This window comes from Eptesicus fuscus, chromosome 6 (assembly GCF_027574615.1).
Source record: "Eptesicus fuscus isolate TK198812 chromosome 6, DD_ASM_mEF_20220401, whole genome shotgun sequence".
Taxonomy (NCBI): domain Eukaryota; kingdom Metazoa; phylum Chordata; class Mammalia; order Chiroptera; family Vespertilionidae; genus Eptesicus; species Eptesicus fuscus.
Genome location: NC_072478.1, coordinates 108,422,164 through 108,436,957, shown reverse-complemented (window position 1 = coordinate 108,436,957; position 14,794 = coordinate 108,422,164). Strand labels below are relative to the sequence as shown.

The 14,794-nt window shown below is 67.4% G+C and overlaps 1 protein-coding gene and 1 non-coding gene across 4 annotated transcripts in view; both read right to left on the bottom strand.

Moving 5' to 3' along the window:
* Nucleotides 1-1,475: 1,475 nt before the first annotated feature.
* Nucleotides 1,476-14,794, bottom strand: part of PRKAR1B (protein kinase cAMP-dependent type I regulatory subunit beta) — a 61,799-nt gene continuing 48,480 nt past the window's right edge. For all 3 annotated transcript variants that reach the window (XM_054718282.1, XM_054718283.1, XM_054718281.1), the window contains exons 8-11: nt 14,485-14,545; nt 12,584-12,705; nt 2,510-2,591; nt 1,476-2,176 (exon numbers count right to left, since the gene is read on the bottom strand). In XM_054718282.1, coding sequence (XP_054574257.1) covers nt 2,004-2,176; nt 2,510-2,591; nt 12,584-12,705; nt 14,485-14,545 — 438 coding nt within the window. In that variant the 3' untranslated portion in view covers nt 1,476-2,003. The remainder of the gene's footprint in view (nt 2,177-2,509; nt 2,592-12,583; nt 12,706-14,484; nt 14,546-14,794) is intronic.
* LOC114227908 (U5 spliceosomal RNA) lies at nt 8,682-8,797 on the bottom strand. Its single transcript, XR_003614002.2, has one exon. It is a non-coding gene; the product is annotated as a U5 spliceosomal RNA (small nuclear RNA).

The following is a 14,794-nucleotide window of genomic DNA, read 5'->3' as shown; positions in this document are numbered from 1 at the left end:
TCTGCACGGCTTCCCGTGGGACAGAGCCTCCGTCCGGGACGACGGAAAGTCCCGGGATGGACCCTGGGGATGGACCCTGGGGACAGCGGTGTCCACACGGCTCACGCCCACGAACTGGGCCCTGACACACGGGCCACGTGGTGAGCTTCACGCTGTTCACCGAACACACACCGCGAAGAGCCGCTTCTGGGAGTGAGACACACCGACGGGAGGGACTTCATCGCACGTTTAATGGCACATGCAGCACGGAACACAGATACACACGCGGTACACGTCTCACCCCCACGGCACGTCGTGCTCACGGCGCCATTTCCGCTGTACCCGGGGCACCAGGAGCTGCCAGGCAGCCTGCACTGCCGAGCCCCCCTGGCCGGGCTCAGGGTGCTGTAGGGTTGAAAATGCATTTGGGGGGATGTCTGAGATGGCGATTGGGGTGTGGGGCGCGGGGCCTGAGCGCAGGTGAGGGACTGCGCAGGGCGAGGCCCCGCCGCACGCGACGTGGTTCTGACAGCTTCATCCAGAGCCTCTGGGAATCCCCCGACTCGGTCTCCCAGGAGCGGCTTTGCCAATGGGACACAGACTGGCTCGGGCCCGGCTCCCGAACAGCGCTCCCGTCTCGGCAAGTCCTATACTCACGAGGCTTCCTCCCGTCCTGGGCGTCTGGGCCCGGCCGGGGCGACAGCAGGACTAACTGGCACCTGGCCAGTGTCCCGGACCGACAAGGACTTTCCGAGACAGGTGAGCGTCCGCCACTCCTGCGCCCGCCCGTGGGGTCACCTGCGGCCCGTGGGGGTCACCTGCGGCCCCTGGGGTCACCTGTGGCCCTTGGGGGTCACCTGCGGCCCGTGGGGATCACCTGTGGCCCGTGGGGGTCACCTGCGGCCCCTGGGGTCACCTGCGGCCCGTGGGGGTCACCTGCGGCCCGTGGGGGTCACCTGCGGCCCCTGGGGTCACCTGCGGCCCGTGGGGTCACCTGCGGCCCGTGGGGGTCACCTGCAGACTCTTGGGGTCACCTGCAGCCCGTGGGGTCACCCGCGGCCCGTGGGGTCACCTGCGGCCCATGGGGTCACCTGCAGCCCGTGGGGGTCACCTGCGGCCCCTGGGGTCACCTGCGGCCCGTGGGGGTCACCTGCAGACTCTTGGGGTCACCTGTGGCCCATGGGGTCACCTGCAGCCCGTGGGGGTCACCTGCGGCCCATGGGGGTCACCTGCGGCCCCTGGGGTCACCTGCGGCCCGTGGGGATCACCTGTGGCCCGTGGGGGTCACCTGCGGACTCTCGGGGTCACCTGCAGCCCGTGGGGTCACCTGCGGCCCGTGGGGGTCACCTGCGGCCCCTGGGGTCACCTGTGGCCCGTGGGGGTCACCTGCGGCCCGTGGGGGTCACCTGCGGACTCTCGGGGGTCACCTGCGGCCCGTGGGGGTCACCTGCGGACTCTCGGGGTCACCTGCAGCCCGTGGGGGTCACCTGCGGCCCATGGGGTCACCTGCGGCCCGTGGGGGTCACCTGTGGCCTGTGGGGTCACCTGCGGCCGGAGGCAGGGCTGGCGGGCTCCTCCTTCCGAGGCGCCCTGACCCAGAGCATCTCCCACAGGACCCCTGGGGGGGCTGGACCCACTCTTTCCTCAGCCTCGACTTCCCGCTCGGAGCCCCAGGCCTGCGGGACACCCGCGTGGACACCATTGCCCACGTTAGACCTGGTGACCTGGGTCACAGAGGTGGCCGGGCCCTCACCTCCCGCCACGGGGTGAGCACGCTTCGGCGTCCCCCAGAAGACGCGGGGAGGGTGGAGGGATCCCTACGGTGAGCCCACAGCGCGTGGAGAGATGGGCGTGCGTGGGGAGGGGCAGCGACTGCTCCTCCGTCTGGGACCTCCTGCTTTCCCCCGTTTTCCAATGCACGGGCGACTGTCCCGTTCCACACGGGAGTCGGAGGGAGGGCGGTGCCCTCGGGCCCTGGACACAGAGGAGCCCCACACGCGGGAAGCGGGGTGCTGGGGGCGGGCTCAGACGGTGAGGGAGATGAAGCTGTTGTAACGCTGGATGTTGCGCTTGAGGATCTCGGAGCAGGGCCCCAGCACGCGCTCGAAGCGGGGCCGGTCCAGCTTCACGCACTTGAGGGGCCCGCGGGCCACGACGGTGGCCGCCCGGGGCCGGTTCAGGAGCAGCGCGATCTCCCCTGGGGGCGAGAGGGGGGTCAGGGCCTGGCCTGGGGCCCGGCTGCCGATTTGGGAGAAACGACCGAGAGCCCGGGGCCCTGGCTTACATCTGACGCCGACAAACAACAAGCCTTCGTGTGAGCGGCACCGGCACTTCCGCCGACGGGCCTCCTTGGACGTCTGACGTTCACAGTCAGCACTGCGCCTGCCCCACCCATGGGTCCCACGCTCCCCGGGCCCCCCCTCGGCCAGGACGGGGTCAGTCGAGGCCTCAGACCGGCGGGGCCGTCTCCCTGCAGGTCTCCATCCCTGTACCCACCAGGTCCTGGACTGTGGGAGCCGCTCCCACTCACCGAAGTAGTCGGAGGGCCCGAGACGCCCCACTTCCACGTACTCCTCATTCGGGGACCGGCGCTGCAACACGGAGGCCGTGCCCTGTGGACGCCAAGGGGACAGGTGAAGGTCGCCGGGCCGAGGTCACCCACCAGGGGGTCCCTGTGACGGGGCCCCCCCTCCCACCAGCTCCTTCCCACACCCCCACCCGAATTCCCTGCTTCCCCCGTGGACGGGGGCGTGGGGCTGAGCCATGGCCCGTGATCGCTGATGCACCTCCGGCGGCCGTGTCTTCGTGGGAACCCGGGCGTCTGTGCGTGGCCACCAGCCGACCTTCGCTAAGGCCCAAGGGCTGGGAGCGCGTCACGCCCGGCGAGCAGGAGAGCGCGTCTCAGGGTCGTGTCCCGGGAGAGCTGTGGCCCGGGAGCAGGGCAGCGTCTGCGGGCCTCTCGGCTCAATGATTAACAGGAGGCGTGAGGACCAGACAGCCCGGAGCCGTGACCCCGTGACCCCGAGCGCCTCTGCCTTGGTGGCAAGACGGCTGGGAAGCCTGGGTGGGAGGGTCCCGGGGGGGACACTGGTGTGGAGGGCTCGCCCCGGCCCCTCACCTGCGGGGAACTGGGGCGTCCCTGTGGGTGGGACCCCGACGGCCTGTCCTCTGTAAGCCCTGGGGGGAGTGAGTTAGGAACGGCCCAGCCGTGTCGCCAGAGCGGAGCCCCTCGCCGGCCGGTCTCCATCGCCTCCCAGTTTCAATTCTGAGCCACCGAGGGTCACAGCTCCCTTCCTCCCGCCTCCGGGCTGCGTCCCCTTCACAGCCGAGGACCCGCGGCGCCAGGCACGTCTGGCACGCCCGCCACCCATGCAGCACTGGGGAGCGTGACCTGGCTCCCGTGGGCTCCGCTCCCGCTCACCAGACCCAGCCTGCTCCACGGCGCCGAGTTAATGTGTAACGCCCCCCGTCTGGGAGCGAGCAGGTCAGGGGACCCCGTGCTGTCGCCGTGCCTGGCACGGCGCCCCCAGGCCCTCGAGCAGGACGGGTGCACGGCTGACCGTCCGGACCAAGCCGAATGCCGCCAGAGCGGAGCCCCGGGCCCTCCCACCAGGACCCCCATCGTCCTGGGTCTGGGTGGGCACAGGCCCTGGCACAGCTCCGGGCTCAGGGCCACGCTGGGGCAATGGCTACGGTGACACCCGGGTCCGGCCACCGTGGGGCCCCCGCGTCTGGAGCCACAGGGCCCAGCACATGAGCCGCTGCGCCAGGCGTGATGCGCCGGACGCCCCGCACAACCTGTACCTTCTTATTCACGACACACGTGACACACGCCTCTCCGCCCACCGCAGAGCAGCTTCCGTCGCACACGGGCTCCCTCGCCTCTGAGGTCCGGGTGGGGCTCAGGGCCCCCCGGCCAGACTCGGGCCGAAGGCATCGTCAGAACCCCAGATGACAGACGTCACCACCAGGTTGTGGGGTGTCAGTGGCCGAGCCCCCGGGACACAGCGAGCCCCGAGGACCCACAGGACACTTCACACGCTCAGCCGCCTCGTCGGGGGCTCCCTGTCACACAGCTAAGGCGTCTCGCTGACCGACACGCCCCAACAGGACGCCCCTTCCTGGACCGCTCTGCCCCTGCAGATCAGCACGAGACGCCGCCCCCGACGGCCAGGAGGGCGCTCCCACCAGCACAGCCACGTTCCCATGACACGGGGGACACACGTGATGTTCCCATGACACGGGGGACACGCGTGACCACAGGTGCCGCGGAGCCGCGCAGGCCTAGAAACAGCGCCATCCAGGCCAGCTTCCCGACGCTGCCGAGCAGCGGACACCTCAGGGACGGCGAGCTGGGACTCTCGCCGAAACTCCAGACCTTATTCCCCACGTTCAGTCGCCGACTCCAACCGGCTCTAAAGCAAAGCAGGTCCCAGCCCCGGGGCCGCGCCGGGGACGGGAGGCGGCAGCTCCTGCCTGCTCCGGGGCGGAGGGCCACGCCGCTTCCCTTTCAACTTCGGATTTTTAAACATTTTCCTACAAAATCAAAAACAAAAACAAAACTGAGCCCTGGCCAGTTTGGCTCAGCGGATAGAGCATCGGCCTGCGGACCAAAGGGTCCCGGGTTCGATTCCGGTCAAGGGCTCATGCCTGGGTTGCAGGCTCCTCCCAGGCCCGGGCCCTGGTCGGGGCACGTGCAGGAGGCCACCCATCGATGATTCTCTCACATCCATGTTCCCCTGTCTCTCCCTCTCCCCTCCTCTCTCTGAAGATCAATGGGAATATCCTCGGTGACGATTAACCAGCCTTGGGAAACCGAAAGCCACTCGCGGCGCCTGGCGCCTGACGCGGAGGGTCCCTGCTGGTCTCTTTCTGGAGTTAGATACAGGCAGCCCTCGGGGTACGTCGGACTCGACGTCCGTCGTTTCGTGGTTACGTCACCATCTCCCATTTATTTATTAAAAAAAAAAAAAGTTCCGTCATTGCGACGTGTGTACGTATGTGCTTTGTTTTTTATTATTTATTTACCACAAGTAAAGGTCAGGGATTGTTATCCTTCTTTTAAGTTTTTTTAGTTTCACGTCATCACTGCTGTGTCTGAGCTCCATGTGAGTGACGTAGGTGCTTATGGAGGTGGGTTCCGACTTACGGCGAAATCGCGTTACGTCGCGCCGTAGGAACGGATCTCCGACGTAACCCCAGGACCTACTGTATAGACTCCTAGTACCATGTGCGCACACACATGCATGCAGGCAGTTGCACGCACACCGTGCACACTCTCATGTACACGTGTACAGACCCACAAACTGATGCGTTAGAACACACACAGACATCCACAGACATGCATGCGCACAGGTGCACACACATGTGCACGCGCAGATCACACAGCCTGTGCCTGTGCACAGCTCTGGGGTCCCTCGGAGCAGACATTTTTAAAGGAGCAATCGTGGAGGCGAGCGCGGTTTCTCCCGTGGAGAAGCACCGCTGCAAGCCGCGTCCCTCCAGCCCGTTGTTCCCGGGCAGGCGTGTCCCTGAGGGCTCCCCGCCACCGTGGCTCCGAGGCCGCGGAGCTGCCCACTGCGGCTCTCGGGCTACGTGACCCCTGCAGGCCCCGCCCACCTCTGCTGTGCGCGTCCATCACACACGCTGGGCTGCAAACCGTCGTCAAAACAACTGCAAAAACACCCTGGGCTGGCGACGCGCCCGAGGCCGGCTCTGTGCCAGCCTTCAATGGATCATCCATGAGGTCGGGGCCTTGGCGCGGGCACCAGCCGGCGGCTTCCGTGGGAAAACAGCACAAGTGGCACTGGGGCCGGAGGCCGGGAACAGGTGGCCCCAGACTGAGAGCCGCAGGCCCCGCCTGGCGAGCGCTCGCCTCACACTCAGGGGGGCTGTGCTCTGAGGGGGCAGTGCCCCTCGGGGACCCGACAGGGACCCTGGGAGTAGAGCTAGCTCCTCTCTGGGTGACGAGGGGCGCGGGGGGGTCTGGGATAGCGACCTGACCCTCAGCCCAAAGGAGGGGGGTGATGGAGGGGCAGCCACTCGGGCTGGCGCTGGGACAGGCTGCCCCTGCTGAGCTGCTCGGCGTTTTGGGGTGTCCCCGTCTCTGACCGGGGGAGTCCCATGCTTGAGAGCTCCCTGCCCGCCCCACCACGCTGCTGAGGGACACGCGAGAGGCACCGACAGGTGGAAAGTTACTGATTTTTATTCCTGAATCGCAGTTTGAAACGGTCGGTCACGCCCCGCCGGCTAGTTCAGTGGTTCAGTGTCGACCTGTGAACCAGGAGGTCACGGTTCGATCCCGGTCAGGGCACAGGCCCGGGTTGTGGGCTGGATCCCAGTGTGAGGCGTGCAGGAGGCAGCCGATCCATGATTCTCTCTCATCACTGATGTTTCTCTCTCCCTCTGCCTTCCCCTCTGAAATCAATAAAAATACGTTAAAAACAATAATAAAAAGAAAACTCAGTCACTGGGCTTTTCTGGGCTCGGCAGGACCAGGCGGGTGCGAGGGGCCGGCCGGAGCCGCCCGCGGCCGGGGCTCTGAGGCTCAGGGGCCGATGGGAGGCTCGGGCGTGAAGGCTCGGGGCTGGTGTCCTCTGGACGCTGGGACTCCTCGGAGAGCCGGGAGGGTAACGGTCAGCACCGTGGGGGCTCCCGGGGTCCAATGGGCTGAACACAGGGGTGAGTGACAGGCTGAAGGGCGGGAGTGTTCCGATCGTCGCCAACGTATCAGCCATGAAACGGGGGGCTGGCGGGATAAACACAGCGTGGTCCCCCGTTCAGTGGCGAGTCACCCAGCCTCGAAAAGGAGGGAAACGCTGACCCCTGCGGCCAGGCCCCGAGGACACCGTGCTCGGTGGGTCAGACGCAGAAGGACACACACGGACACCCCTGGTGTGAGGCCTGGAGGAGCCGATTCACAGGAGGACGCGGCCGTGAGCTCCGGGGCGGACCAGGCGGGGACGGCCGCGGGCTCCTCGCCAGCCAGGCCGTCTGCAAAAGCGTTTCTTCAGCGCGGCCCAGGCGGGACGTTTTTCTGCTGAGAGAGGCTGGACCGAGCGGGCCGCCCTCAGCACCGACCCGTGGCCAGCGTGGGCACCGCTCTACCATCCCCTGGCGGAGACGGCCTGGCCTCAGCCACGAAAACGCAACACTCGCTCCTGGACGGACGGAGCCCAAGACAGGCCCGACCCCGTGCGAACCGACCCGTGGCCGTGGGGAGCAGACGCCCACAAGAGTCCCAGGCACAGGGGGTGGTGCCCGCAGGCCTCCCCCGCTGAGTCTTGCGCCCCCCACGGCCGGCGCCACCCGCCCACCACACCTGGGTGCCCTGCCCCTCCTTCTCCATCTGGAAAACTTCTCTTCACCCTTCAATGCCCAGCCCACCTCCTACCACCAGCCCCCTCGGGCGGGACGGCCCCGCTCCTCCGGCTCCGGCCTGGCCTATTCGGCATGCAGGACGCCTGGCAGAGCTCCAGAAACGGGCCAGAGCGTTTCCTGCCTCGGCAAACGCACAGCCGGCGGCCGCCCCGCCCCGCCCCGCCCAGCGCATCCGTGCCTCAGGCTGGCGCAGTGGGGCCGGGCGGGCTCCGGCCTACGTGTCCGAGATGGGCTGTGCCGCGGGGCAGCTCCTGGGCCACCGAGGCTCCGAAACGGGCGGCTCTGCAGTGGCGGACGCTCGCGACATAGTGTGCCGAGAGGAGATAAAACCCGCCCAGCGTTTCTATGGCAACGCCGCCGGGCGCAGCTGGTGCGTGAGCAGCGGAATTTCACTCCCAGATTTTATGGGAACCGGCTGGTGGGGTCCGGCTGTCCCCGGGCCGCACGGAGGTTCCCGTGGGCACGGGCACGGGGCACGCACAGGACGCAGCAGAGGGAGCCCGAGGCGCAGGCCGGCCCCCCCGCCAGGGGCCTGGCTGTTCCGGAAGAGTCGGGGGGCAGGAGTGGGAGTCAGGATTTCCCGGAGAAACAGAACCAACGGGGTGAGCGCAGGGAGACCTCTACGTCAAGGATCGGCTGCTGGGACTCGTCCGCGGGCCTCTGCCGGCAGGACCCCCTCCTCCGTCCGGCCTCAGTCCTTTTGCTGTTGAGGAACCCCTTCAACTGATGGGGCGAGGCCCACCCACGCCAGGGGGGGCACCAGCTTTGCTCAGAGTAAGCGACGTCTGTTAATCACACGGAGAACAGCTTCACGGAAACATCGAGGGGAGTGTCTGACCTGACACCGGGGACTGCGGGCTGGCCACGCGGGCCCGCAAAACACCCTCCCGGGGACGGGGCCAGGGGAGGCACGCGCGTCGGAAGAAGCTGGGGTGAACGATGCATTAAAACGTACAGGCTCACCGTGAGCTTATTTCTGTTGTTTTGTCCCTCCTCCTCACCAGAGGGTGTTTTTCCACTGGTTTTTTCTTTTTTAAGAGAGCGGAAGAGAAGAGGAAAGACAGACAGAGAGCAAGACATCGATGTGAGGAAGCACATCAATTGGTTGCCTCCCACACGGGCCCCAACCAGGGCTGGGGACCAAGCCTGCAACGGAGGTACGTGCCCTTGACCGGAACCGAGCCCGGGACCCTGCAGTCCGCAGGCCACACTCTGTCCACTGAGCCACACCGGCCGGGGCGCCATGAGCTGTTAAAGAACACAGCTCCGACCAGCGTGGCCCCGCCCCGAACGCTTTCTGCAAAGCCTTTTTTTTTTTTTCTTTTCTCATAAAAACGAGGCCTCAAAACACTGAGTAGGATCTCACAACGGCTCCTCTCCACGGAAATCTTTCGTGAAAGGCGGACGACGTGTGCGGTCTGGAGAGAAACCGGAACGTCTGCGAAGTCTGTGGACAGAACGAAGCCGTCGTCACGTCGTCCCAGGCGTGTGGCGCTCTCCTCCCTGCCGTGTCACCCAGCCGGCAGCGCGGGGGTCCCAGTGCCTCCCGCGCCACAGGCAGCAGCCCCGCGGGGCGGGCAGCCTCGAGGGCCACTCGCCAGCCCCGCCCGCGGGAGCCCCGGCAGAGAACGGGCTGCGCCGGGCTGACCCCACCGTCCGCCTGGGGGTGGCCACGGGGACCGACACCGAGGCTGCCGTCTATGAAGCCGCTTCAGCTCTGAGAGTGTCTGGCCCCCGGGAGCCCCGGGTCCCGCTGGGACACCAGATTTGGTTGGTCACAGAGGAAAAAGGGGAAAAAGTCCAAGTTGCCACGGAGACCACTTCAAACACACTTCACAAGGCTGTGAAACTACACCTTCCGAGAGGCGGGGTTACATTCCGGAGGCCTGCGTGAGGCACTGTGGACGGGAATCTCCCTCCCCCGCGCCCCCGACACACACACACACACACACACACACACACACACACACACAGGCACTCTGTCCCGTGGCGGACACGCCTGCACGGAGCCAGAGCCGTGCCCAGGCCAGGGCGTCACCATCACCGCGTCGCCCTCAGGGCCGGCAGCACCGGAGCTGGAGAGGCGGCTGGTCAGGGCCCCGCACGGCAGGGGGCGGGGGGCTCTCTGAGCATCAGCCGCCCATAACCACGTGGCCTCAGCACCAGGAGCACCTCAACGTCGGCGTGAAAATGACCCTGACGGCCTTTAGCGGACGAGCAGCAGCAACGCCCGGCCCAGGGCCAGCAGCAGTCAGATCTCCACCGTCAGCCGAAGGCGGGGAGAGGGGAGACGTGTGAGACACAGGGAGCAGCAGCAGTGTGGACCCGCTCTAGGACGAGAAGCTCGAGAGGCACACACACACGCACAGCCACATATGCACAGTCACATGTGCACACAGTCACACATGCACAGTCACACGTGCACAGTCACACTGCACACATGCACATCCACACATGCAGTCACACATGCACAGTCACATGTGCATACACACAGCCACACATGCAGTCACACATGCACGCATGCGCGGTCACACATGCACACATGCACATCCACACATGCAGCCACACATGCACAGTCACACGTGCACAGTCACACATGCACAGTCACACGTGCACACATGCGCAGTCACACATGCACAGTCACACGTACACACATGCGCAGTCACACATGCACAGTCACACGTGCACACATGCGCAGGAACTGCCCAGCACAGAGTGCAGGAGCAGAGCCTCCGGGACGGGGGAGTGAGGTGCAGGCTGACCTGTGGGTCTGTCCCTCACTGGCCGTGTGTGTCCTTGGGCAGAAGACCAGCCCTCCCTGCCCAGCCTCCCTCACGGCGCAGCCAGATCCCCCGGACGGGGGTGGGGGGTTCAGACAACACTTGGCACATCTAAGCTCAGGCTCGTTATCACGGTCGACGACAGTCCTAGGGTGGGGACGCCCTCCTCGCCCTGAGCATCTGCGCGGACCTCCCGCCCGTCCACGCCTCTCGCACACATCGCTGCGGTGTCTCCTCCCTGGCCTGGGGCCCAGCTGGGAGGAGGCCGGGCCAGAGAAGAATGGACAGTTGTCTGCGCTGGCCAGCGGCTGTCCCTCACGTCCAGACCAGCAACTCTGAGGCTGTAGAGCCTACGGCCAGGCCACAGGGCCGGGTGCGGACTGGGGGACGGCAGCGTCCGCACCAGGGCCACCACCCCTCAGCGCCCCCCCGCCCCCGCCCCCTAGCTGTGGCCAGGCCGTCCAGGAGCCAGGCACCAAGAGAAGACATGCAGGTTTTTATGTGAAATATCCTGATTTTTAAACATCAGAAACCTATTCATTCAAATGGTGAAAAAGCCAAGTGCGGGTCCACACCCACGTCCCTGGCCAGGCGGGCCGTGAGCGCAGGACGCACGCAGGGCAGGGCGCAGTGTTTCGGGGCCACCACGTCGGGAGGCGAGGGGGTCCCCCGGGATCTTCCCCGAGGACTCACTGGCTGGACGTCCACGTGCACGGTGGGCGCGCGTGACCGGCGGCTGGCGATGAGCCTCGTCCCGGGGGCTCCACGGACAGGGCCGGGGCGGGTGACCCAGCCGCACCTCCCAGCCATCGCCGCCCCGTCCCGCCGCCCGTGGGAGAACCCAGACCCAGACTCAGGGGATCAGGCGCCACTTTCCCACGGGAATCCCACGGGAATGCCGCGAGACGCACCGCCCTCAGCACGCAGGTGTGGGCGGGCGGCTGAGAGCAGAGGCTGGAGGAACCCCCACCCAGGAAAACCTCCTCCTTCTCGTGGGAAACGCCAGGCCGACTCCGGAGGGGCGTCTTGTCCGAGGTCACGCTCGTGGCCGCCGACGGGGCGGAGGGTCAGAGACGGTGACGGGCGCCCCGCAGGGCGGACACCACAGCCGGCAGGGCCACGCGGGGCCTGTGTCCGAGGGCCCCGGCCGGTCGGCAGGGGAGGACGGCCCACGGCCCTCCGGCCCCCGCAGCCTGGGCTGCTCTGGGAGGGACCAGCAGCTCTCTCTGCGGGGCCTCCTTCCGGGCCTCAGGGAGCCCAGCAAGATTCCCACGCAGCGCCCGGTCGGCCGCGGGGCTCAGGGGCCGAGCGCCGTCTAGGAACCAGGAGGTCTCAGTTCGAGTCCTGGTCAGGGCACAGGCCTGGGTTCTGGGCTCGATCCCAGTGTGGGGCGTGCAGGAGGCAGCCGGTCCTCGATTCCCTCGTCGTTTTTGTTTTTGTTAATCCTCACCCGAGGATATTTTTCCATTGATCTTTTTTTTAGAGAGGGGGAAAGACAGAGAAACATCGATGTGAGAGGAACACATCAACGGGTTGCCTCCTGCACCCGACCAGGCCCTGGGCCGGGGAGGAGCCTGCAACCCAGGTACACGCCCTTGACTGGACTTGAACCTGGGACCCTGTGGGGGGGACGCCGGCCACCACAGCTGCACGCCGCCATCAGTGACAGCCCCGCCCCATCAGTGACAGCCCCGCCCCCATCAGTGACAGCCCCGCCCCATCAGTGACAGCCCCGCCCCATCAGTCACAGCCCCGCCCCCATCAGTCACAGCCCCGCCTGGCCGCGGGGATTAAGGCCCCAGAGCCACCTGTCACAGGCCCTCACTCGGCCGGCCTCGCGGACAGGAAGTGAGTCACGCGTGTGCATCTGAGAAACCTGGCGCCATTTTCTAAAATCGAACCTTTAACTGAGAGCGTTACAGACCACGCACCGCTGTACGAAACACACGGGAGACCCCACGGGCCCTCAACGGCCACGTACCCCAAAACCCAAAGCCTCCTCACGCCCAGATTCTGACGAGGGAGCAGCCGCCGACCTGGCCCAGAGCCCGCCCTCACGTGTACTGTGCGTGTCATCACACACGTGGGGACGGGACGCCGTGTGTACTGAACAGAGCCTCGGGTCCCAGGGGGACTCACTGGAGCGGGCGTGGGGCTGACGCCGCCCCGGTGCAGAGGGTGAGGGTGCGGGCTCAGGGCACACATGGGTGCTTGTCCTCACCTCCCAGCTGCACCCACGGTCATGTGACCTGCACGCCCCCCCCCCCCCCGCGCCCACGGCCACACAACCTGCACGCCCCCCCCCGCACCCACGGCCACACAACCTGCACCCCCCGCACCCACGGCCACACAACCTGCACGCCCCCCCCCGCACCCACGGCCACACGACCTGCACGCCCCCACATACACGACCTGCACGCCCCCCCTGCATTCACAGGACTCACCTCCGTGATGATGAAGAAGTCGTCGCCGGGCTCCCCCTGCACCACGATCTTCTCCCCGTCTTCAAACTGCACGGGCTCCAGGGCGTCGGCCACCGTCAGGCGCTCCCACTTCTCCAGGGACTCTGGGGGGTGGGGGCGGCAGTGTCACCCCAATGTCACCTCAGACACCCCGCCCCAGCCCACGGGGAGACCTGTGCGAGGGAACCGGGAAGAGGCTGAGGGGCCGGGGGCCGGACGCACAGACCGGCCTCGCGGGACGTGGCTCAGATGTGCTGCTCCAGCACACGTCACACGCCACACGTCACACGTCACACGCCACACGTCCCCATCCCACGTCTAAGCTAACGAGTGTCGAACACTCCGGGTCTCCGGGCGGTTAGAGCTGCTGCCACGAGGGCTGCGGGTGTGGACGGACCGGAGCGATGCCCGCTGCTCAGGCCGTGGGCGCCGGCACGCAGAGGACACGCTGGTTTACGTGGCCGCACGGAGGCCAGGGCGTGTCCACCTGGTTCCACGGCCACGTGTGCCTTCGGGGCTGGCTGTGCACGGGCCCCTCCGCGCGGTCCCTCCAACCCCCGGGAGGGAACCCCACGCGCTCCTCGTAGGAGATGCGCTCGCCTGATTCACGGTCTTTGGCGAAAGAAACTTCCCGCCCGAGCTCACCAGACGCACGGATGTGGGTCAGCGGCTAAAAATACGCTGCCAGGCCTGTTTTAGATCTGGGTCAGGGCCGCTCTCTCCGCTTTAGAACTGTCCGTGCGGCCGTGGCAAAGGCCACCCTTCAACCAGCCCTGGGTCGGGGGGTGCCCTGGGTCGGGGGTGCCCTGGGTCGGGGTGCCCTGGGTCAGGGGGTGCCCTGGGTCGGGGGGTGCCCTGGGTCGGGGGTGCCCTGGGTCGGGGGGTGCCCTGGGTCGGGGGGTGCCCTGGGTCGGGGGGTGCCCTGGGTCGGGGTGTCCTGGGTCGGGGGTGCCCTGGGTCGGGGGTGTCCTGGGTCGGGGGGTGCCCTGGGTCGGGGGTGTCCTGGGTCGGGGGTGCCCTGGGTCGGGGGTGCCCTGGGTCGGGGGTGTCCTGGGTCGGGGGGTGCCCTGGGTCGGGGGTGTCCTGGGTCGGGGGTGCCCTGGGTCGGGGGTGCCCTGGGTCGGGGTGCCCTGGGTCGGGGGTGCCCTGGGTCGGGGGGTGCCCTGGGTCGGGGGGTGCCCTGGGTCGGGGTGTCCTGGGTCGGGGGTGCCCTGGGTCGGGGGTGTCCTGGGTCGGGGGGTGCCCTGGGTCGGGGGTGTCCTGGGTCGGGGGGTGCCCTGGGTCGGGGGGTGCCCTGGGTCGGGGGTGCCCTGGGTCGGGGGGTGCCCTGGGTCGGGGGTGTCCTGGGTCGGGGGGTGCCCTGGGTCGGGGTGCCCTGGGTCGGGGTGCCCTGGGTCGGGGGTGTCCTGGGTCGGGGGTGCCCTGGGTCGGGGGTGCCCTGGGTCGGGGGTGCCCTGGGTCGGGGGTGCCCTGGGTCGGGGGGTGCCCTGGGTCGGGGGTGTCCTGGGTCGGGGGGTGCCCTGGGTCGGGGGGTGCCCTGGGTCGGGGGTGCCCTGGGTCGGGGGGTGCCCGGGAGCTGTGGGCATGGATGCTCAGAGTTGGAGGATAAGCTGGAGACAACGGCACTGACCGTGGAGGGACAGACAGACCAGCACACACGCCTGCGGACAAAGATGGTTTGATTCTGACCAACAGCAGTGAGCTCACACGTGTGTCCGTGTGTTCATGTGGGCGCGCGCATGCAGGTGTGTGCATAGGCATGTGTGCAGGTGTGCGCGCACATCTGTGAGCATGCACACGTGGCCGAGACGTGTGTGTGCCCGCCTTGCCCAGCACCCAGCCCACGGAGGCCACACGCCGCCGGACGGTGGGGCTGGACTGACCGAGGATGGAGACCTTGCTGAGGAACTCCTCGTACATCTTGCGCTTCCGCAGCGTGCTGCCCTGTGCGGAGAGGGAACAAGCGGTGGGCTTTGTGCCCGGATCCGTGGCACGTCCACGTTTCCCCGAGTGACCCCGCTCTGCCCAACACCCCCTCTGAGCCCTCCGCGTCCCCAAAGCCCCTCCGATGACAGAGTCGAGGGAGCGGCCACCGTTCCCAATGCCCAGCACCTCGTCCCCAGGACAGAAAATCGTCCCTCCGGCCCCTGCAGGACCCTGACCACGCCCCGAGGACCACGTCCTGGCCACTGG